This window comes from Carettochelys insculpta, chromosome 1, assembly GCF_033958435.1.
Source record: "Carettochelys insculpta isolate YL-2023 chromosome 1, ASM3395843v1, whole genome shotgun sequence".
NCBI lineage: Eukaryota > Metazoa > Chordata > Testudines > Carettochelyidae > Carettochelys > Carettochelys insculpta.
The window spans coordinates 90,320,430-90,340,057 of NC_134137.1; the positions used below are offsets into that span (position 1 = coordinate 90,320,430).

The 19,628-nt window shown below is 40.9% G+C and overlaps 1 protein-coding gene across 5 annotated transcripts in view; it reads right to left on the reverse strand.

Moving 5' to 3' along the window:
• The window catches only part of RBM26 (RNA binding motif protein 26), a 115,635-nt gene that overhangs the window by 21,216 nt on the left and 74,791 nt on the right, over window positions 1-19,628 (reverse strand). For 2 of the 5 annotated variants that reach the window (XR_012644866.1, XR_012644868.1), the window contains exons 16-21: window positions 18,733-18,807; window positions 15,567-15,737; window positions 11,416-11,520; window positions 1,097-1,306; window positions 559-689; window positions 82-142 (exon numbers count right to left, since the gene is read on the reverse strand). Coding sequence is in view for 2 of the 5 variants with exons in the window: in XM_074989110.1 (XP_074845211.1) it covers window positions 1,097-1,306; window positions 11,416-11,520; window positions 15,567-15,737; window positions 18,733-18,807 (561 nt within the window). In the remaining 3 variants the exon portion in view is untranslated. The remainder of the gene's footprint in view (window positions 1-81; window positions 143-558; window positions 690-1,096; window positions 1,307-11,415; window positions 11,521-15,566; window positions 15,738-18,732; window positions 18,808-19,628) is intronic. The other 3 variants (XM_074989110.1, XM_074989104.1, XR_012644867.1) reach the window with 2 other exon arrangements.

Sequence of the window (19,628 nt, forward strand, 5' to 3'; positions counted from 1 at the left end):
GACAAAACTCTCTAGGCCACTACTAAAGGCCTACAAGGGCTAAATTGCAAGACAATAGATTTTGACCCAGCCTGAATGCACCTTTGAAAGTTCTGTAACATTGTCAGCATCCACTTCACAAAATGAATATGCTTCTCCTTTACTGCAGGATTGAAGAAAAGAGACACAGATCAGGCACCTTTTGCCTCTTGTTTGACTTTCAGTCCAACTAAACTGTATGCTGATGTAAAGACTACTGACAAATACAAACCCAATAACAAATTTTGAACTGAAACCCTAAATGAAGAATTTAGGAAAATGTTCTGTTTAAAGGGAATTCTGGCTTTGCCTGCACGCCATTTTGGGGATACACAGACTTCTGGGAGGGGTGCTAATAGCTGTACAGTTTTAGTCAACTCTCAAACTCCAAAAAGTGGGCACAACCCACTGAGAAAGGACTGTCAGGCATAAACAAGTTGAAGCAACTGTATCTCCAAAAAGGTTGTTTGCTCTGTTTTGTTACAAAACAGATACCTGTTAAAATCCCTTGTAACGATGGTATTCTGCAGTTTAGAGTACCTTAAAGACTGGTCCAAGATTTCTTTTCATTCTTATACTTCTCCAGTTCTGGCAAAAGCCCATTACCAGTTGTTGTTCTTCATGCTTTTCACCCAAGGAATTACTATTACCACCACTCTAGTAGTAGCTTGCTAGGATATTGAATAATGGACAACAGAAAAAAAAATTACCTCCAGATTCTTTCCCTGGTGTATGAGCACACATGTAAACAAAGAGGAAACTATTTTTCATCACTTCTGATGCTTTCATTCTTCTCCTATGCTGCTTTTTTGTGTACAGACATATTAATACATTATTCAGCTGTTTCTAAAGAATATCACCACGGAGAGTTCAATCCACTTATTTTCTTTTCCAGCCTGGTCTGCAGTTGTTCCATAGTTTAGCAATGGAAAGCTCTTTTAAAAGAAAAGCTACTTTAGGACTCTGGTTAATTAAATACTGGACTCTAGATGATCAGAATCAGTCCTTGGAGCTTCTTCCCTGCACTACCTCAAAACATCTAGATCCAAAGAGAGGAAATGATCAAGTTGTTACATACCGCAAAATGAGGAAGAAGATCTTCTCTATCGCTTTCTGTGAATGAAGAGATTTCCAGTGCTCTCGGTCGATGATCCACTACTGCATGAATTGGAACTCCCCTTCCACGACCCCGGCCTCGTATTCCTCTCCCTCTGCTGCGTGCTGCAGCCCGACCTCGTGAATTAATTCCTCTACCACGACCTGAAGAAAGAATCCCTCGTTTCGCAGCCTAAAAAGTTTAAATGTAACTTCAGTTCTCAGCACACAAGTTAATAATGTTTAGATCATATAATTAAAATACAATCACACTCCAATCACGATTTTTGTTTAATGTCAAATTTTGAGGCTTATACCTATCAAGAGGAACTAACCTAGGATTTTTCAAATAAAATCAAGTATTTAAAGACAACCCCCTTCAAAACTGAAGTAAACTAATTCTCAGACTTGTCGTCAAAAAGCATTATGAATGCCTTTACAATTTTGAAAAGAAACCTGCTCCTTGTATTGTAACTATTACATGAGACGTGTTGCAAATGGCTCTCTCAAGTATCTCAGCATACTCAGTTGCATTTTATCCACAGAGTTCTATGTAGCAATAGAGGTCAGTGTGGAGTATGCACCCTGCATTGCTTCATGCTAACAGTATAAAGGGTGGAGCTTCCCTGACATTCCTTCAGTTCCCTCACAGTACCATCGTGATCAATATATGCTAAAACAGAGTGCTCGGACAAGGATTCTGTTTCAAAAGAGACTGCAGGACTGTTCTACCAAAGTTTGAGTCTGTTCTGCAGGTAACAATAATCACATACTTAGCAAAAGTATGCACAGATGTACAGGTTGTTCTTTTTAGAAGTGTCTTCTATAGACACATCACTCAAAAACAAAGGAAACTGCTTGACCTGTGAGAGAAAGAGCTGAAACCTTTGAAGGAGCTACAAAGTATTCATTTCCTCATGACTTGTTACACTTATCCAATAACAGAGTCTCTGAGCTAACATCATCTGCTCTTTCATTCTACCTGTACAAAAAGACAAGATTAGCTAAATGATTTAGTCCTGTCTTTATAAAAGAACAGCCAACCTCAGATGCATAACATATGGGGCCTTTCCTTGTTTTTGAGCCACTATATGGCAAACTACTTCCATTTTGCCAGGTATGTTATCCTGGTGGATGGTTTCCTGCTACTCCTGAGGACCTCATGAAGCAGGCTAGAGCCAAGTAACACTAAGCAATTTAAACATGGAACATCCATGCTTTGAGGTAGACAGATTCCAGGTTGGGGTGCTGGAGCCTGTTGGGGTCTTCTGTAATGAGGTCTTTGCAATGGATAGGCTCAGCAGAAGGGCAAACAAACATTGTCTGGGCCACATTGGTGCTATCAGAATGATGGCAGCGATGTCCTCCTTGACCCTGGGGAGAACTCTACATAACAGAGGTAACACTGGAAAAGCACGGAATGTGTGTCCTGGCCAGGTCAGGTGAAACGCATTGGAAAAAACGCAGTGACTGCTCCCAAGGAAGATGAGAAATATAAGGCACTTGCAATGGGCTCTCATTGCAAACAGGTCTATGAAGAGAAAGCCCCACTTCTGGAAGATGTGTAACAGTGTATCTGCCCTGAGACACCACTTGCAGCTAGAGAACGAGCAACTCAGCCAGTCCACCAGCCTCCTCCACACCCAAGTGAGGAATGCTGCTTGCAAAGTTGGTGGTGCAGAACTCCCACAGCTCCAGGGCTTCCCATCAAAGAGGAGGAAGATGAGTATCATCCTGTCTGTTCACAGGAAATATCACTGTGGTGTTGTGTGTGAATATGGACACCCAATGCACATCATGTGGTCCCTGAAAGCCTGGCAAGCCAGGCAAACTGCTCTCAGCTTCCACACATTTACGTGTAGATACAGCTCTGCCCTGGACCAGAGACTGAGTTTTCAATTGACCACAATGCTCTCTCCTCGCTCTGGGTAGAACCAACCACCACCAGCAGTCTCGTGGGTCGCAGTTTGGAAAATGGAACATCCCTGCCTCACACAACATGTTGAAGCAGCCATCAGCTGAATGTCTGCAGAATGTGGAAAGAGTAGAACTACCCTCTCCAACAAATCCCTGCCTACAGAGGCCTGAGGGGGGCTCGGTTCCACAAGCCCATGCTGCTGCTGATCCTCCTCCCTAGCCACCGCAGCTGCAAGGACTACAGTGGCCAAAGTTTGGACCTGCCATAAAGAAACCACCAAAGCTGGTATGGAGTTGGAAACCTAAGCATGATGGTAGGTCCACTGGGTCCAAAAGGGCCAATTCACTGGGCCCTGCCATTGAGGAGGCCAGGAAACTGGAGGTGTGCGTACCTCCTATTTGCTATGGTGAGGGAATGGCAGCTGGAATGGGAACTGTACCAGCTCCAGGACAAGGCTAAAGACTAATCCATACAGGGTGGCATGTGGCACTGGTGTGAACACCCATGTGGCAGAGAAGCTTATGATGGCCCTTGTACTGCAGCAGTGCCTGGCCATATTGCGGTTTCTCCGGTCACGACTATCAGATCCCCCGCAGCTTCAAGAATGTCATCAAAATCTTGGACGTCAGTATTTTCCTCCCACTGTTCTCCACGTGGAGATAACACAACAACCAGGCTCAAAAGCTGAGCTGGAGCCACTTGTCGGTCCTCCTGTGCCAGGCGCACCCCACTTATGTCTCTGCATGGTGCCTTGGAAAGCAAGCAGCCCCTCTCTGGCTTTTTCTTCTTGGCCAGCTCCAGATGTCAAGAATAGTGCTGCATACTGATCGCACATGGCGAGGGGAGTGGTGCCTGTGTCATGAGTGCTTCTTTGGTGCAGAGAGATGACATACAAATGACAGAGCATAGTACGCTCGCTGGTAACACAAATGGCTCTGGTGCCAGAGAAGTCAGAGTGCCACTTCTATTAACAGGAGCTTGAGGTGGTGATCTCACTCCTTCTTGGTATGGGGATGGAAGTGCTGACAAATGCAGCATGCACCAGTTGATGTCTCTCACCCAGACACTTCAGTCTGCGTGAGGGTTGCCCCATGGCATCCCTCTACTGCAGCTCTTGCAGTCTTTACAGCCTTATTGCCCAGGTGGAGGGAATTAAAGGGGCATGGGAAACATCTCCAAGGAACACTAACTACTATAACAGGGTGGGCAAAATCAGGCCTGGGGGCTGTTTCCAGCCCACCCAGCTAATTAGCGGAGCATGCATACTTACTGCCAGCATCATGTGCTCAGCTGCCCCTCTCTCCACTTTGTTCAGCCTGCAGCCAAACTGCTCCTAGGATTCTCCTGCTAGCTGTGCAAAGGAGGAGAGGGTGTAGAGGAAAAGGTAGTGCTGAAATCTAGATAGTATCCTGCCCTGTACCTCATCTCCGCAGATTAGGAAATGGGGAGAGACAGACACGCAGCAGAGCTTTTCCAGTCTGAAGCATGGATAGTAAGTGTTTTAGCACTGCTGAGCAGGGGAGAGGCAAGTCAACGGAGCAGGACAGATTTCCTTCAAAGATAGTGGGTGTCTACTCTCAGAATCTTACCCAAATGCAGCCAGCATACACACTCATTGTCACACAGCCAGTCCATTCCACACAGTCACTTTTACAAGTACACTGCAGCACACACAATCTGTGCCACAAATCCTGTCTCTTGCACAGTTTCTCTTTCACACTCCCACACACTCTCTATGTAGCCCCTGACCCCAATCCTTCTGCCCAAAGCCCCGCCCCTTCTAGGGCCGAGAGCCAGCCTGCAACCAATACCAAAATTTGTGGAGTGGCCCCCTCTGTGAAACTGATTGCCCACCCCTGTATTATAACCATAACTATACTATAACTGGTACTGTATGTATCAGGTGACAATACTCTTTAGAAATCTTTAGCACATCAGAGGCAAAGTGATCAAAATTGAGGAGGGCACCAAGACTCTTGCAAAGCAGGAGACCATAGCTGATCCACTGACCATCAGGTATCAGAAGAAGGAACTGAGAGGGCAGGGGGTTGGCAGGGCTTTATATACACTGCCACAAGAGGGAGCTCCATAGCCAAACCAATGGGTACCAGCAAGGTAAAAGCCTTCTGGTGACTGTGCATCTAGCCTGGACACACCTTTCGGAATGTCCATGAGCAATCATTCAAAGGACTATCAATGCCAAGGTGAAACTCTCATACACAGAAAATTACAAACAGTAAGTACAACTCTATGGGACACAATTCACAACCCTAAAAATGCCAAGAGTCTTTAGATTAGAATGCAACATACCACTCTTTGGTTTTGCCTTTTCATATTAAACAATAATTTCTTCTATTGAATCCTCAAAACACAGTCCAATTTCTGGAGACATGAAGGAAGAGATGGACAGATCTAACCATACATCTGTGTATAACATTATTTTGTGAAGAACTCGTAGCACAGTTATAGATATCATGCTAACAATCTACACACTATTGTAAGCACTCTATCAAAGTCCAAAGATGGAGGAGATTCTGAAGGTGGGATATACACATCAGTAGTTTAAAACATCTGGTAATCCTACAATGTCTGAACGGAGAAAAGCCTTTTACTAACGGATGGTAAGCAAAAATGGCTGCCAAGTGCACTTAGTAGCAAGACTGTTTTAGCTTTTTTCATTGTTCATTGTAGTTCAGCAACATAGGAACTGATGCTGATGAAAGGTGACAACGTGCAGCAAAGACAGTGAAAATCTTACTCAGTTTGGAACATGACATTTTTTTGTAGACACCTGTTGAGTGTGTGAAAATGTTGTGCACTTCCTCAGAACACATTAATTTCTAACAAGGCACCATGAGCCAAGCAGCCCAATGACAATAGATTTTGACTGTACTCTTTGACAGAAAATGAAGAAGTTCAAGGAGAATTGAAGACTGATGAGAGGCCCAGAAAATCTGAGTAACCAGAATTGATGCAGCCAGAGAAGCATGAGCTCTCCCTCACTGTTAATATTTGTATTTCAGTAGAGTCTAGGGGATACTTATCAGGTCTGGAGCCCCATTTTACTTCACAATACACTAAACAAACACATACACAGATGTAACCATTTCTTCAAGTAACTTGCACTCTTTGTGGAATCAGGGATAACAGAAGATAAGCTTTACAGAAAGTCCCAATCCACCTCATACAGGAAGACATCCTTCATGAAATTTGGATCCCTTGTCACTTAAGCCATGGAACGTATATGTATCAAGATTATTTACCAATCACTCCACTTTCTAAGTAGAGACTATACTAGTAAGTATTTTAGAGACCACAATACTGCTTATGACACAGTCTATAATGTCTTTCCCTGACAACTTGACGGCTCTTAAGATAAGTTGGAACTCTGGTACACCAATCCTAAAGTATCACTCAAAAGCAAGAGAGACAATATGTACCTTTTTCCTTATGTAATATAGTCATAATATTGTTAGAAACTCTATCATGCATCCTCCTTTCGCCTGAGGTAAGTAAGACTTCAAAACCATTCAAACTGATTGACATTACGAAAGATGTAGTTTGATTTTTCAGGAATTCCAACCATCACACTTGTGAATCCAAACTCTCAGAGTAGATCTACAATCAAGTGGCCATGTAATTAAGCAAACACACGCATATTGGACATAACTTATCTTTCTGGCTGCGGCAATTCAGCAGCATGTTATAGGTACAGCTGCTAGTGAAGGAGCCTTGATACTTCCTACAGTATGAAATACTAAAATCTAGGACACATTGTTCCAACGCAAACATGGATGTTTCTGGACCTGAGGACCTCAGCAGCCAGGGACAGCAGCCATACAGGAGTCTGATCACTGAGTGCCCAAGGCCAGACGGGCGGCAGAAGGGCCAGAAGTTCGGAGCCCTGCTGGACTGCGAGCACAGCCCAGAATACAGGGCTGGCGACCAGGAAGGGAACCAGCAGCCAACATGGGAGCCTGGGCCTCCCCAGGTCTGGCAAATTCCCCAGTTCAGGGCCGCTCTATTCCAAGGGTGCCAGAGTAGGGAGGTCCAACCTGTGTTATGAAAACCTGTTTTCAATAGCTTTTAACTTGCCCACTTTTTAGATATTTTCCGTGTCAAATGTGATCTCTCAAGCTAACTTATTTGGAAAAGTTTCTTTTTACAGATTGCAAATAATTTTGGCTCCCTAAAACCACCTCCAAGTTGAAAGCTATATGAAAAGGCTCTTAATCTTGCATTGCAAGTTCCACACATATCCCTTATATGAAATGTAAATAAAAGTGACAATATTTTGCCACAGCAAGTATTTCAGAAGTTTAAGTTCTACAAACTATCAGCAAGGCTTTACACAGACTTTTAGAAAAGAAAAGTGTAGAAAATTAACAGCATTGCCTCAGCATTAATAAAAAGAGGCCTATAAATGTTTAAAAAATCCTAAAACTAAAAAGAAAATTAACAAAAAAGGGAATTGTCAGTAACACTATACACACTGCAAATGAGAACAGAAATAGGAAAGCTGTTAGCCAGCAACAGAGTAATGATCAAGATGCAAGCAAAGCACAATAACCTTCCCTTCGGGTTTGCTGAAAATATCTCTAAGTAGTTCAGTTATGCAAAATTTCTTTCACAGCTTCAATATACACTCCTAGTAATTTATGAAGGTATATTTATTTTCCTTAACACTTAAAAAGGTATTGTTTGAAAATGTATTCCATTCCCATGTAGTCTGCTTAGTGTAACTACAAAAAGACACTTTATCAATTGTCAGCACTCCATACCAACTACAGTTAAAGAGCTAGGTATATTCCATTTTCACACACAGAATATCAGCAAAGCTTTCAGTTAATTTTTAAATGCAAACAACTAGGTTTCAAACTTATGATAAAGAAAGTATTACAGCATCTCATTATCTATTCAATAGGTACTATACCTTCCAAATCATTTTATTTGTCAGTAATCCTTAATGCAACAAATATTGCTTAAAAGTAAGTGATACTAAAATGAAAGATTTTTTTAAAAACAGGTATGACCATTTTTAAACAAAGCCTTCCTAAAAATGGAGGAACATATTTTTGTACATAGAACATTTCTTGAACCAATTCTGTTTACTTATATCTTTTGTAACAGAATTTTAATTTCAGGACAGGGGTTAATTGACAACCTCTTTAAACTATTAGGAAAAAAACACTGTTTAGTTCTAGCTCTTTTAAACACTAATGTTAATATTAGGCTATTTTTAATATGCTGACATTCCTTTAAAGGAGATGTTTTGGGTTTTTTTTTTTTGTTTTTGTTTTTGTTTTTTAAAAAGCAGAGGGGAATCAAGAACAGCTTTAGCCTTTCTTTATAAAGACCCATAGCACCACCTACAGACAAAATTTTAAAAATGCATGCTAGCTGAAGTTACCCACACCAAAACTATAAAACAAGGAAGGGAAACATTTTTGGGTCTGGGCCAACGACCCACATTAAAAATCAGTCAAGGACCACAACAACACCCTGTTTCCCCCTGCTCCCCCCATCCCCCCACAAATCCTCACTAATGTGGGCCCCAAGTGAAAAACAGAAGTTAAAAAACACTCCCTTCATTCCACTCAAACATCAGCAACAGCCTATGAGGGCCAGGGCTAGTACATTTTGTGAGCCCCCTAGGCTCTGGGGTGGGGCCAAAAATGAAGGGTTCAGTGTTGGAGGGAGCTGCCAGAAAGTGGGCTTGAGGTATGGGGTGTGGGTGGGAGGAAGGGTGCAGGAGCAGCCTGGGGGATCTGGGAAGATGGTAGGGTGGAGGTCTGGCTGGGAAGGGGGTAAAGGAGTGGGGTAGGAGTTTGAGGAGAAGGGGAACTAGGAGTGGTCTGAGGGTGCAGAGCTAGATGATAGGGATGGAGAGCATGCTTAACTGGAGCAGTTCTCCAGGAGCACATGTGGCTCCATGCCCCTCATTGCTGTGACTGGGCACAATTCTGGCCAATCAGAGTGGCAGGAAAAAAGCATACAGATAGCGCTGCACTGCTTCTTCCCACTGCGAGGTGTAGGCCATGGGCCAGACCTGGCCCTAGTTTGTTTGACTCTGGCTCACAAGTCTTGAGACTCCACACTTCCCACCCTGCAGCAGACTGGATTTGACGGTAGGAAGAGGGGAACGCCAAGCCTCCGGGCCAGATCCAGGTAAGCTGTGGGCCGTAGGTTCCCCATCCCGGGCCGTTTCTACACAGGACACTTCCTTTGGCCTCATTAGCATAACACCACATGATTTGGAGTCCAGAAGACCGTTCTTCCAGACTCCAAAATACCATGTTGAAGTGCGGCCCATTGGGGGGGGGCGGCTTCTGGAAGCAAGTCCTCCTTCCAGAGGCCCCTTCTTCCCAAAAATTTTCAAGAACAAGGGGCCTCCGGAAGAAGGACTTCATTCCGGAAGCCCCCCCTGCAGCCGCGGTTCTACACAGCATTTTGTCCGGAAGAACGTCTTCCGGACTCCAAATCACATGACATTATGCTAATGAGGCATGGGGAATTTGCATCCGCGCCTCATTAGCATCTTTCGCTCCTTGTATTAGCATGCATTATTAGCATGTATTAGCTGTGTAGAAACGGCCCCGGAAACTATCAGGTGACAATACCCTTCAGAAATCTTTACAGAGCATCAGAGGCTGAATGATCAAAATTGAAGACAGATGGAATGACTAAGTACACCCAGGAGATATACACACAATTCGAGTGCGGATCTCAGGTTAACATAACTCTCAGTGGCAGGGAAACTGACGAGAGCTGCTGCACTGGTCAGTTTACCGCCTCCTGTCGGGGTGGCAGCCAACTTGGCTGCTGCCACTGGCAGGAGAGGTTTCCCCACTCCTGTCAGTGGCGGCACCCAAGATGCTGCCACTGACAGGAGTGGAGAAACTGCTCGTCAGAGGTAGCAGCCTGACTCTCCCCACCCTGACAGGAACTGTCTCCCTGCTCCTGTCAGGGGCAGCAGCTGCTCATTAGTGGCACTTCTGTTATTAAAACAGTCAGGCTCTCAGCTGCTACCACTGACAGGAGCAGATAAACTGACCAGGGCAACAGGCCTGGTCACTTTCAAGGCTCTGCAAGCAGAGGGTAGCCAGGCTGTTGCCTGGTTCCCGACTCCCCTCCACTCGCTGGAGCCAGGAAAGTGACCAGTACCGCTGCTGCCCTGGTCAGTTGCCTGGCTCCCCCCAGTTGCCCCAAAATGTGACATGTAAGTCGGGTGTCTACCATACTTCAAGTCCAAAGACTGAAGAGGTGAAGTATCCCTGCTAAATGCCCTAAGTAGTAACGTTTACAGGGTGGTTGTAACCACACTGCTCACAGGGAGACACAAGGTGGGTGAGATAGTATTTTTTATTAAACCAACTTTCAGGGCTAGAAACAGTAATCAGAACATTACAGATAAATACAAGATGGGACACACTGTTAAACATATGGATTAAAATGTCCTAAGAGGTCACTTAAAATGAAATGGGCAATTAATACTTGTTTCACAATAGTGCATGTGTGTTGGATTGGTAGGTGACAACTAAGCATGTGCGACTGGTGGGGTTGTGTTTTTCCATAGTGAAGCCGGCTTGTTGAGGTATCTGGGTAACTTCTTTAGTGCAGCGTCCTTGTTTGGTGAAGGCAATTGTAAGCATGTTAAGCTGTGTTATCTTGGACTTTCTCTTGCAGCATATGCTGTCATAACGGAATGCCTGGCTGTAGATAACAGATTTTGAGGGATGTCTGGAATGGTTCCTGGATCCAGGGAAATTCCTGAATATAGTTGTCTATGGCTTAACTTACACAAAAAGAAAGTGATTATCTGTGGGTGAAGAAAGCTATCGCTCCACATTCGCATTCTCTCAGTCCCTGTCCTGAAACAAAATCTGCATAACACCATCTGACTATCAGTCTGGAAATTTAAAGTCAAAACTTTGCTAGATACCAAAATTCAGGGGTTTAAAAACACTGGTTTTATGGCTCATTATTCTAATATATAACCCACTAATGGCTCTTTCCCCCATGACAGCACAAATCATCTAACCGCCCACTGTCTCCTGTAATATGTCTACCACTTGTGCTTAATCTGTTCTACTTTGGATTTATCTGCAACACTGATTACTTTTTGCAGATTTGTAGAAGAGCCCAGTGTAGCTGGGAAGCTTGTCTCTGTCAGCAACAGAAGTTGGTCGAATGAATGAGGCTACCTCACCTATCTTGATGCTAGGAGAAAAGGGTTGCATGCTAATTACCAAAATAAGATTGTACTTGAAATTATTATAATTTCACAACAAATTCCACCTCAAAATAACATTCAAATTAAGCAAAATATACTAAATGTAAGCTTTTGTAACACATGATTAAATGAAGAAAAAATAAAAACATACTTCAAGTTGCAGTTCTGTGTACTTTCTTCTTAGCTCAGCCACCTCTTCCCCAGCCTGCATTTTCTTGTACAAGTCAAGTTCAGTATCCAGTAATTCTTTCTGCATCTGAGAAATTGCCATGGTGAAGTTATTAGTTTATAAATTCCTTACTCCTGAACAGGGAAAATATTTCTCTGATAATGTTTTTGACAGCCCAGAACAACATTGCTAATAATAGGCAGTCAAGCCTCCAAATGAGTTAGGCTAGGTCTACATTCAGGAAAAATATCAATTTAAGATAAGCAACTCCAGCTACAAGAACTGCATAAGTGGAGTCAATATATCTTAAATCGATTTTCCTGCTGTCCCCACAGTGGAAGGTCAACTGGAGACACTCCCCCATTAACTTCCTTTACTCCTCCTGACCATGAGGAGTACTGGGTTGGCGGCGATAAACTGATAATTTAATTTAGTGTGGCCCCAATAGGCACACTAAATCAAACCCCAGAAGATCGACTACCAGCACACCAATATTCTGCTAAGTATAAACAAGCCCTTCAACATCACAAGGTAACAAATTTTCCCCTTTCTCTCAGTCTCTCTAGCTGGAGAGCAGAAAACCAGAAATCTGAGCCAACTACAGAACAAAGGGTTTGGGAAAAGAGATGATAGACTTTTCATTTTTGGCTTATTAAGTTATACAATTGCCATAATTTAACAGGAGTTGTTGTTGCTGCTATATTGGGTATTGTGAGCAGCCTCCAAAGAAGATTAAGAAGAGTGGGTGAGGACTGCAAGGTGAAACTTAGTGTTTAATAATGAGAAGCCTTCAAAAACTTGATGATGTCATTGCTTCCAGTACCGATTTAACAGCCAACCACGATAATGGAATTGGCTATTTCTTCTTTTAAAGCAGGAATTACCCCAGTAGTGAGTGGTAACTTGTTTGCTGATAGTGGGAAGATCCCCCCAAATCTAAAAAGTTCTGCAAAACATAATTCAGTACATTTTAAATGACAACTGAATACACAATATGCACTCCTCAGGCAAGCGCCTTTAACACCCAAGTATTTCTAAAATGCAAAAACCCCAAATGTAGGTCACTGCATATGAAGGCAAGACACAAGTATGAGCATTAAATACTTGCACTTCTGCTTTAAAACAGTCAGCCTCTTGGTGTATACAACTTGACCTTCCAGAATACAGTACACGAACCATGAAAAAAAATTATATACAACGTCAATTGAAAATACCCACGCACACAAACCATGACAAAATGTGTCACAGAACTGAAATCCAGACATGTTGGCTGTAATCTCTGAAGGTTGGGAGCACAAATGAGCTTCATATGACCTTGCTATGGACGTTAGCATTTTTTTTTTGAGTCTGGTTCTGATTAAGGGGTGATTTTGAAACATGGATTGATTTTACGAAGACCATGCCCAGATGCCCAAATCATGCCTAAAGTAAAAATAAAATGCACAAATAAAAACACCTTCCACAATTACAAGTCATGAGGTGATGACCAAATTAAAAAAAAATGCTTTTGATAAGCATTGTTTTGCAGATGGGTCAGTGATATGGCTGTGGACATCCAAAACCAACTACTTTCAAATCTCATGAAAAGTGATTATTTTGCAAATCAAACTTCTGAGACAGACTCTGGTGCTTCGTAACTTCAGGAGTTTCTGAGGTATACTGCTGATGCTTCTACTGAAGACTGGAAATCTGTGGAAGTTTCCCCAAGACATAATCAGAAGACAAAGATTTCCACATTGTGTATTGTAAACTGCATAGACTGCACCAAGGCAAGGACAAGTGCAATTGATTGCTAGTTATCATCTGCCTGAAAACGTGTATCCTAGACCTTCCTAAAATTATGAAAATACCTAACTTCACTTTAGGCTACACAACGAATGAATGATTTTTCTTCCAATCACACAGATGGCAAAAGTTTCTTTCACCAACTTGTTTACATTGCAGCACTCTCACAAAACAGACTTAACATTTCTCTTGGAATTATGAGTGTAAGCGCAGTTTTCTTCCTTCAAGATGCACTCTCTCTCCTTGCTGATGTATTCAGGTGCTGTTTTTCTTGGTTTTGTTCTGTTTGATAAATATTAACCTACACCTTGCACACATCTTTGGGCACCTAACCAACTGAACTACTCCTCAGGCTTGGAATACAAATGTTCAGTCCACACAAAATAAAATAAATACATTCAGCAACACACTTGGAATTAAACCTTCTTGAGTTGCTTCAGCTTATTTCAGTCTTCAAGGAAAATGAAGAGCCAGTCAAGCTTTACCAGAAACTGGTAATTCAGTATTCAGTCTTATTTCAGACCTACTTATAGGATTATCTTCTTAACTACTCATAGAATTCACTGAATTAGTGCATGACGAATCAACAGTTGTCCTGTAATAGGTCCCTACATTTGACATTTGATCGGAATTCTGCCTTAGTCAGATTGCTGATTTCTGGTAGAGCAAAGTTTACCCTACTATTGGGGTAGGAGGTTTTGGGAGAGGGAGGTGATAAACCATTCCTTGATCTGAAAGGGGTCGTCAGTGCCAAAAAAGGTTAAGAACTACTGCATCAAACTAATCCTTTTCCTAATATAGCAGTTTCAAGAGTTTAATAATAAAGAACTCAGGATGGTAATTAAAATGAATTTCAGGAGTAGACACCCAGACATAAATCTGATGGCCAGTCCCAGTTGTTATTTCAAAAATTAAAGCCTGTAATCATCCCTATAGAAAAAAATGTGCTGTGGCAACAAATTTTAACGGCATAAGAAAGGCATCAAGTGATGAGGGAAAAAATAGAGGTCATCCTAACGTATCAGTAAGTTCGCATACCAACCGTTTATTTTACAGATACTATTTTTCATGGTCACTGTCTATTAAGGCTGCCTTGTAGTTCTCAAATATGATCGCAAATTTAAAGCGAATAACCCTTCAACATTTTTCACCTAAGACTGGATTCTAGGAAAATCATGAAGCATTTGAAGCAGCATCCAAACTAAAACTATAAAAGGGAGAAACACATTTTAAGGGACTGAGCATAAACTGGACTAGATATATATTGGCTACTGTCTTCCACAAAAGCACCTGGTAAAAAAACACTGCACTATGCATGTGTTAAAACAAAACAAAATCAAACCACCACCTTCCTTGTTATTTTTTTCCTGTATGCTTCAGCATCTGTCAGTAGGGTAGAACACAAAATATTAGTTATGTCTTTAGACTGACTTGTTTAGATGGTTTTTACTCCTTTACATTGTTAAATTTCCAGGGTTTCTATAATTGTTTATTCAAGCTAATCTATAGGGATTGAAAATTGTCCTAGAGATAATAATGAAGTATCATGTCACAAAAAGGTCATGTAGTAAAGGGGTCAGAAAGCAAAGGCTTACAGGCCAAATCTAATTAGGGGAACAAATGAAATGAGTAATTAAGCTTTCTATAACAACAAAAGGAGAACCCACTGAAAAGAAATTTCTCTGACAGATAAAACCTTATTATGATCAGTGAATTGTAAAGAATGACATTAAATACACTAATATTGTCTTCAACCTAAAAAGTATGGCATATGGGAGACGTTCACATTGAGAGATCTATAAAATACCTATACTGTATGCAATACTATAATGGCCAACACAAATGACTATTTCATTATAATACCATACAACCCAATTAAAACATGAAAGGATGCTAACTTAAATCTAGTCAATTTCCTAATGTAGTTATTCGTTTCTTGTTCTAAATCCAACTCCTATAGTGAGAGTTTCCTTTCGCAAAAAAAAAAATTATCTCCCTTATTGCTATTTGAAAAACCCATAATAAAAAGGAGAATGTGACTGACTAGTCAGCAGAAGCAGTGAAACGGACAAAGATAAAAGAAAAGTAAACAAGTGGAAAAATATTTTGCTTCTGATAAATTTCAGGTGTACTACATTTAGGTACACAAATAACAATAGTAGGTAAAAAATACAATTTCATACAGCTACCTGGATTATAAATTGACAGCACCCCTTTAAAACGTATGGAACAAACAGAATAATCGTATATAATAGTACACTCAACACAAACTAAAAGCATAAATCTAGAAAGGCACTTTCCTAATTGAGCAAATGATATATAAGTTATAAAAACCAGAAATTGAGTACCTGAGCCTTAGTTTTCATGCTTTTCAGCTGAGTACCTCCAGATGAGACAACTTTTAATTCATCCTTTAATTTTGTAATGCTATTAGTCAAAGTCTCCAGTGTTTTCATTATTTCTGCTTTGTCTTCTGACTTCATCATGGCTTTATTCTTCTCCAACTTTGAAATAAGCATCTGTCCAATATAAAAGAGTTTACAATTTGGGGGGTTAAGGTATCTAGTATTATATATGCAATTATGTTTTCTTCCCTGGGTATGTTGATTAAAATGTCACACCAGAGAATGGAGTTAGCTTTTAATATCCACATGATTATTTTTATATTTTACATTCAGATAAATGGGTATATTTAACTATTACTTTCTGTAACGATTAACAAACTTCTTATGAAAAGGAAATTCAGATTCTGTAAAAGAGTTCAACATAAATGAAAATTTTTCAGGAGTTTTATCCTGCTTAAACCATGACACTGCCTTTGACCTTTTACCCTGACTGTCCTATGCCTCCTTTTCTTGTGCTCAGCTCAACAAGTCTTAGCAAAAGGAACAGTCTTTGGCCATTCTATTCGTATAAAAAAGGTGTTTTCTTGGCTACGTCTACATAGAGAGTTCTGTAGATGAAACTGGGGTTTTGACAACAAAACTCGGAGCATCTACACCCAAAATGCATTTCGTTGACAGAAACTGTAGAGACTGCAGGGGCCCTTTTGTTGATGGAGCGGATCAACAAATAGATGTGTTTTTATGTGTAGAAGCAATCTGTCTACAGAAGTTATGTGAGAGCATCTCTTCCGAAAGTAACTGCTTTAGAAAGATGCTTCTAGTGCAGACATAGCAAATTTGATTATCTAATTCACATTCAAGTCCTAATGGAGGCAAATCAGTATGTAGTTTGCAAATGAGATGTTAGGCCACGTTACAGACTTTGGCTGTGTCTACAGTACAGAGTTCTGTCAACAGAAGTCACTGTTGACAGATACTTTCCGACAGAATCTCTGCCTACAGAACACGTCCACACACCTATTAGAGGCTCCCTGTCAATGCCCTCTGTCAACAGAGAGTGGCCACACTGCCCAGACCTTTGTCAACATAAGAGCTAACCAGAAGCTCCTCAAACAGGGCTGCACAGTGAACCAGAAACCGTCCCTGTCAACAGAGGGGCCCCTGGAGCATCTACACCATTTTCTTTGTTGACAAAGGTGCTATGCCTTGTACGGTCAAGACAGAACTCTGATAGGGAAACTGCTGTGTTCTGTCATGAGATTCGCGATAGAACGTATTTGTAGTGTGGACACTCCCTCGTTTTATTGAAGGCCTCTTCTGTTGATAGAACTCTGTAGTGTAGACCCAGCTTACGTGGAAGATTAACTCAACCTGCTAACTCTACAAACTTCAAACTGCTTGTCCAGTTAAGAACACACTGATTTTTCTTACTGAAGATAGGGTGAAGGCTTGTTTCTACATAGTGCCATGCATATTTTTGGTGAATGCTGAGTTTACATTTTAAGATTCTAGCTACACACAATAATGCAGTTTCTCCTCACTTTCAGTTTTAATCTCAGGAGCTCGTGTTTGTTAGCAATGACTCTGTGTTTGAAAAAACTTTTTTAGATAAAACCAAGTTTAACTCTGATAAGCAGTGCCTGAACTGCAGTAAATATTGTTGTTAATTTTTGCAGATATACCCATGCCCTTTCAGCCTTCCTAATAGCAATGGAAATGATCATATTGGGGAGTGGGATGATACAGTAAGTACTAACTCCAAGTTCCTAGGGCTTAGCAAAGGTGACTATATTCAAGGTTCCATCATTTCAAAGTATTCCAAGCCAGGCAGTGGCTGAATTTATATTTTCCATGAGTACTGTTAGCAGTATTTGATGGATCGTGTACAAAAGTCGACTGCTCTGCATTAAGTTTCCAGGAATACTTGATATCCTTGGATGTCATGATCAATTGGTGAGATAAAGGATGCAGTGGACTAGGTTAATCTGAACAAGAATTTCTGCCCCAAGCATGCATCTTGGAGCCACTGTTCTAAAATTTCCAAAAACAAAGGAAGGAAGCACAGGAAATGCTCCTTCTTAAACTAAGATTACACCATAAGGAAAATACAATCAAGCGCTGAGGAGCAGAGCCACAGCACTTGAGTACCAGCAAGAAGCAGCACCAATAAAAATGTACCAACACACTAAGAAATATGGACATGCCTGCAAGAAAAACTTCGAGTGTACAAAACAGAGCTCCAAGATACTGAGCAACTGGAACAAAATGCCAAACAATTCTGGAGACAAATTAAAAAAAAAGGACTTGGCCCTTCAAAAAGCAACCACAGCATCAATGAAAGCAACAGAGCATTTCTTCCTTGCTCTTTAATGAGCTAACTTCAAGGAAGAATTCCAGAACATACATATCTACAGAACAAGGCTAGCAAGATGGTCAGAAGCAACAACAGCTCAAAGTTCATGTGTAGCTCCTTAGCTGAACACAATCAAGAAGGAGTTGGTTGTAATGATTTAGGGACTGCATGATAGGGAAAACACGCAAAGCTCAAGCAGTGGCCCCCACTAACAAAATTAGAGATAAAAGAATCTCATGCTGTCTAATGACTGAAACACCAGAGTCAGCAGTCAGAAAGAGGTGTGGTAGTAATCTCTTTTGCACTGAAATTTACGAATGAAAAGCACTATGTAAGAGCTAGGTACAGGTTGAATCTTTCTCACCTGGCACCATCAGGACCTGACCAGTGCCAGATGAGAGAATTTGCTGGATGATGGGAGGTCAATATTTTGTAGCATATTACTAACATTTCCACTGCTTACTAGACTCTTAGAAGACATTTGGGTAAATTACAACTAATTGACAGCACAGTACTCTGAGAGCCCAGACTGGTGGCTGGAAACAAACTTTATGGGACCATGGGAAACTTGCCCACACCCATGGTAAGTGGTCATCCAGCTAACTAAAATCATGCTAGATTATGGAGTTGCTGACCAAGAGAATTCTGGATTAGAAAGTTTTAACCTGTATCAATATATTTTTATGTACCAGTAATTGCAATTCATGACTATGAGAAACTCTAACTATTCTTATGATTTTAAAACTCACACTGTCAACAATTACCTTATCTTATCTCTGCAGAAAGCTCCAATCAGGGAGCATCTAAATACTTTACCTTTTGTGTTTCAATGTGCTTTTCCAAGATCTCCTGTTTCTTCTTTCTCACATCTTGTTGAAGTTTTAGTGCTTCCTAGGAGCATAAAATAAAATTACAGAAAATTCCTAGTATTTTGGAGTCAAGAACTCTTCAAGAAAATATTCTGTCACTGAATAAACTAGATTAATAATTTTGTCTACGGTAGTAAGTGATTACAAAAAGAAATTATGGTAAACATCAGCTCTGGTAACAGAGATAATCTCGCCTGATGTACTGAAATAGGGATATCAAAGCTATCCTTAGGCATGGAGCATACCCAAGTATCAGGGTTAGTGATGCATATGATAATCATACTTAGATACCAAGAAAGCCTCAAATTTTATCATCACTTAGGACTAAGGTAATCATTTTAATTCACTGTGAAATACAGAATATCATATTACTCCATTACCAGAAGCGGTACACATTGCAACCATGATTCTATTGCAAGAGTTCAGAAATATAAGTGAACGATCCTGGACGCAATCATACACTGAATCCTACAGTATATTAGACTGATTTCATAGGACAATCTCAGGCCAGAAAACTCAAAAGTTTACAGGATTTTTTTTTTTAAATCCTTTCATAACATCACCAAAGGCTTGCTACCTGGAAAGTAAATCTTCTTATGACTGGCTAGTATAACTTATAAAGAAGTTAACACAAAGTTTTAAAAGTGGAATCTTGTCCCATATTCACAAATACAAAAATATGAAATGTAAATTTGTCCATTTCTAAACTGTATCATTGTATTTCTAAAATACTGCACTAGGAGGAAATGCCAGAGTTGATATTTGGCTTCTGTTGCTGCTTGAAACAAAGCAATCACTTCCTGCTCTCACAAAGAAAAGAGCAGCAGTTCAATATTCAGCACA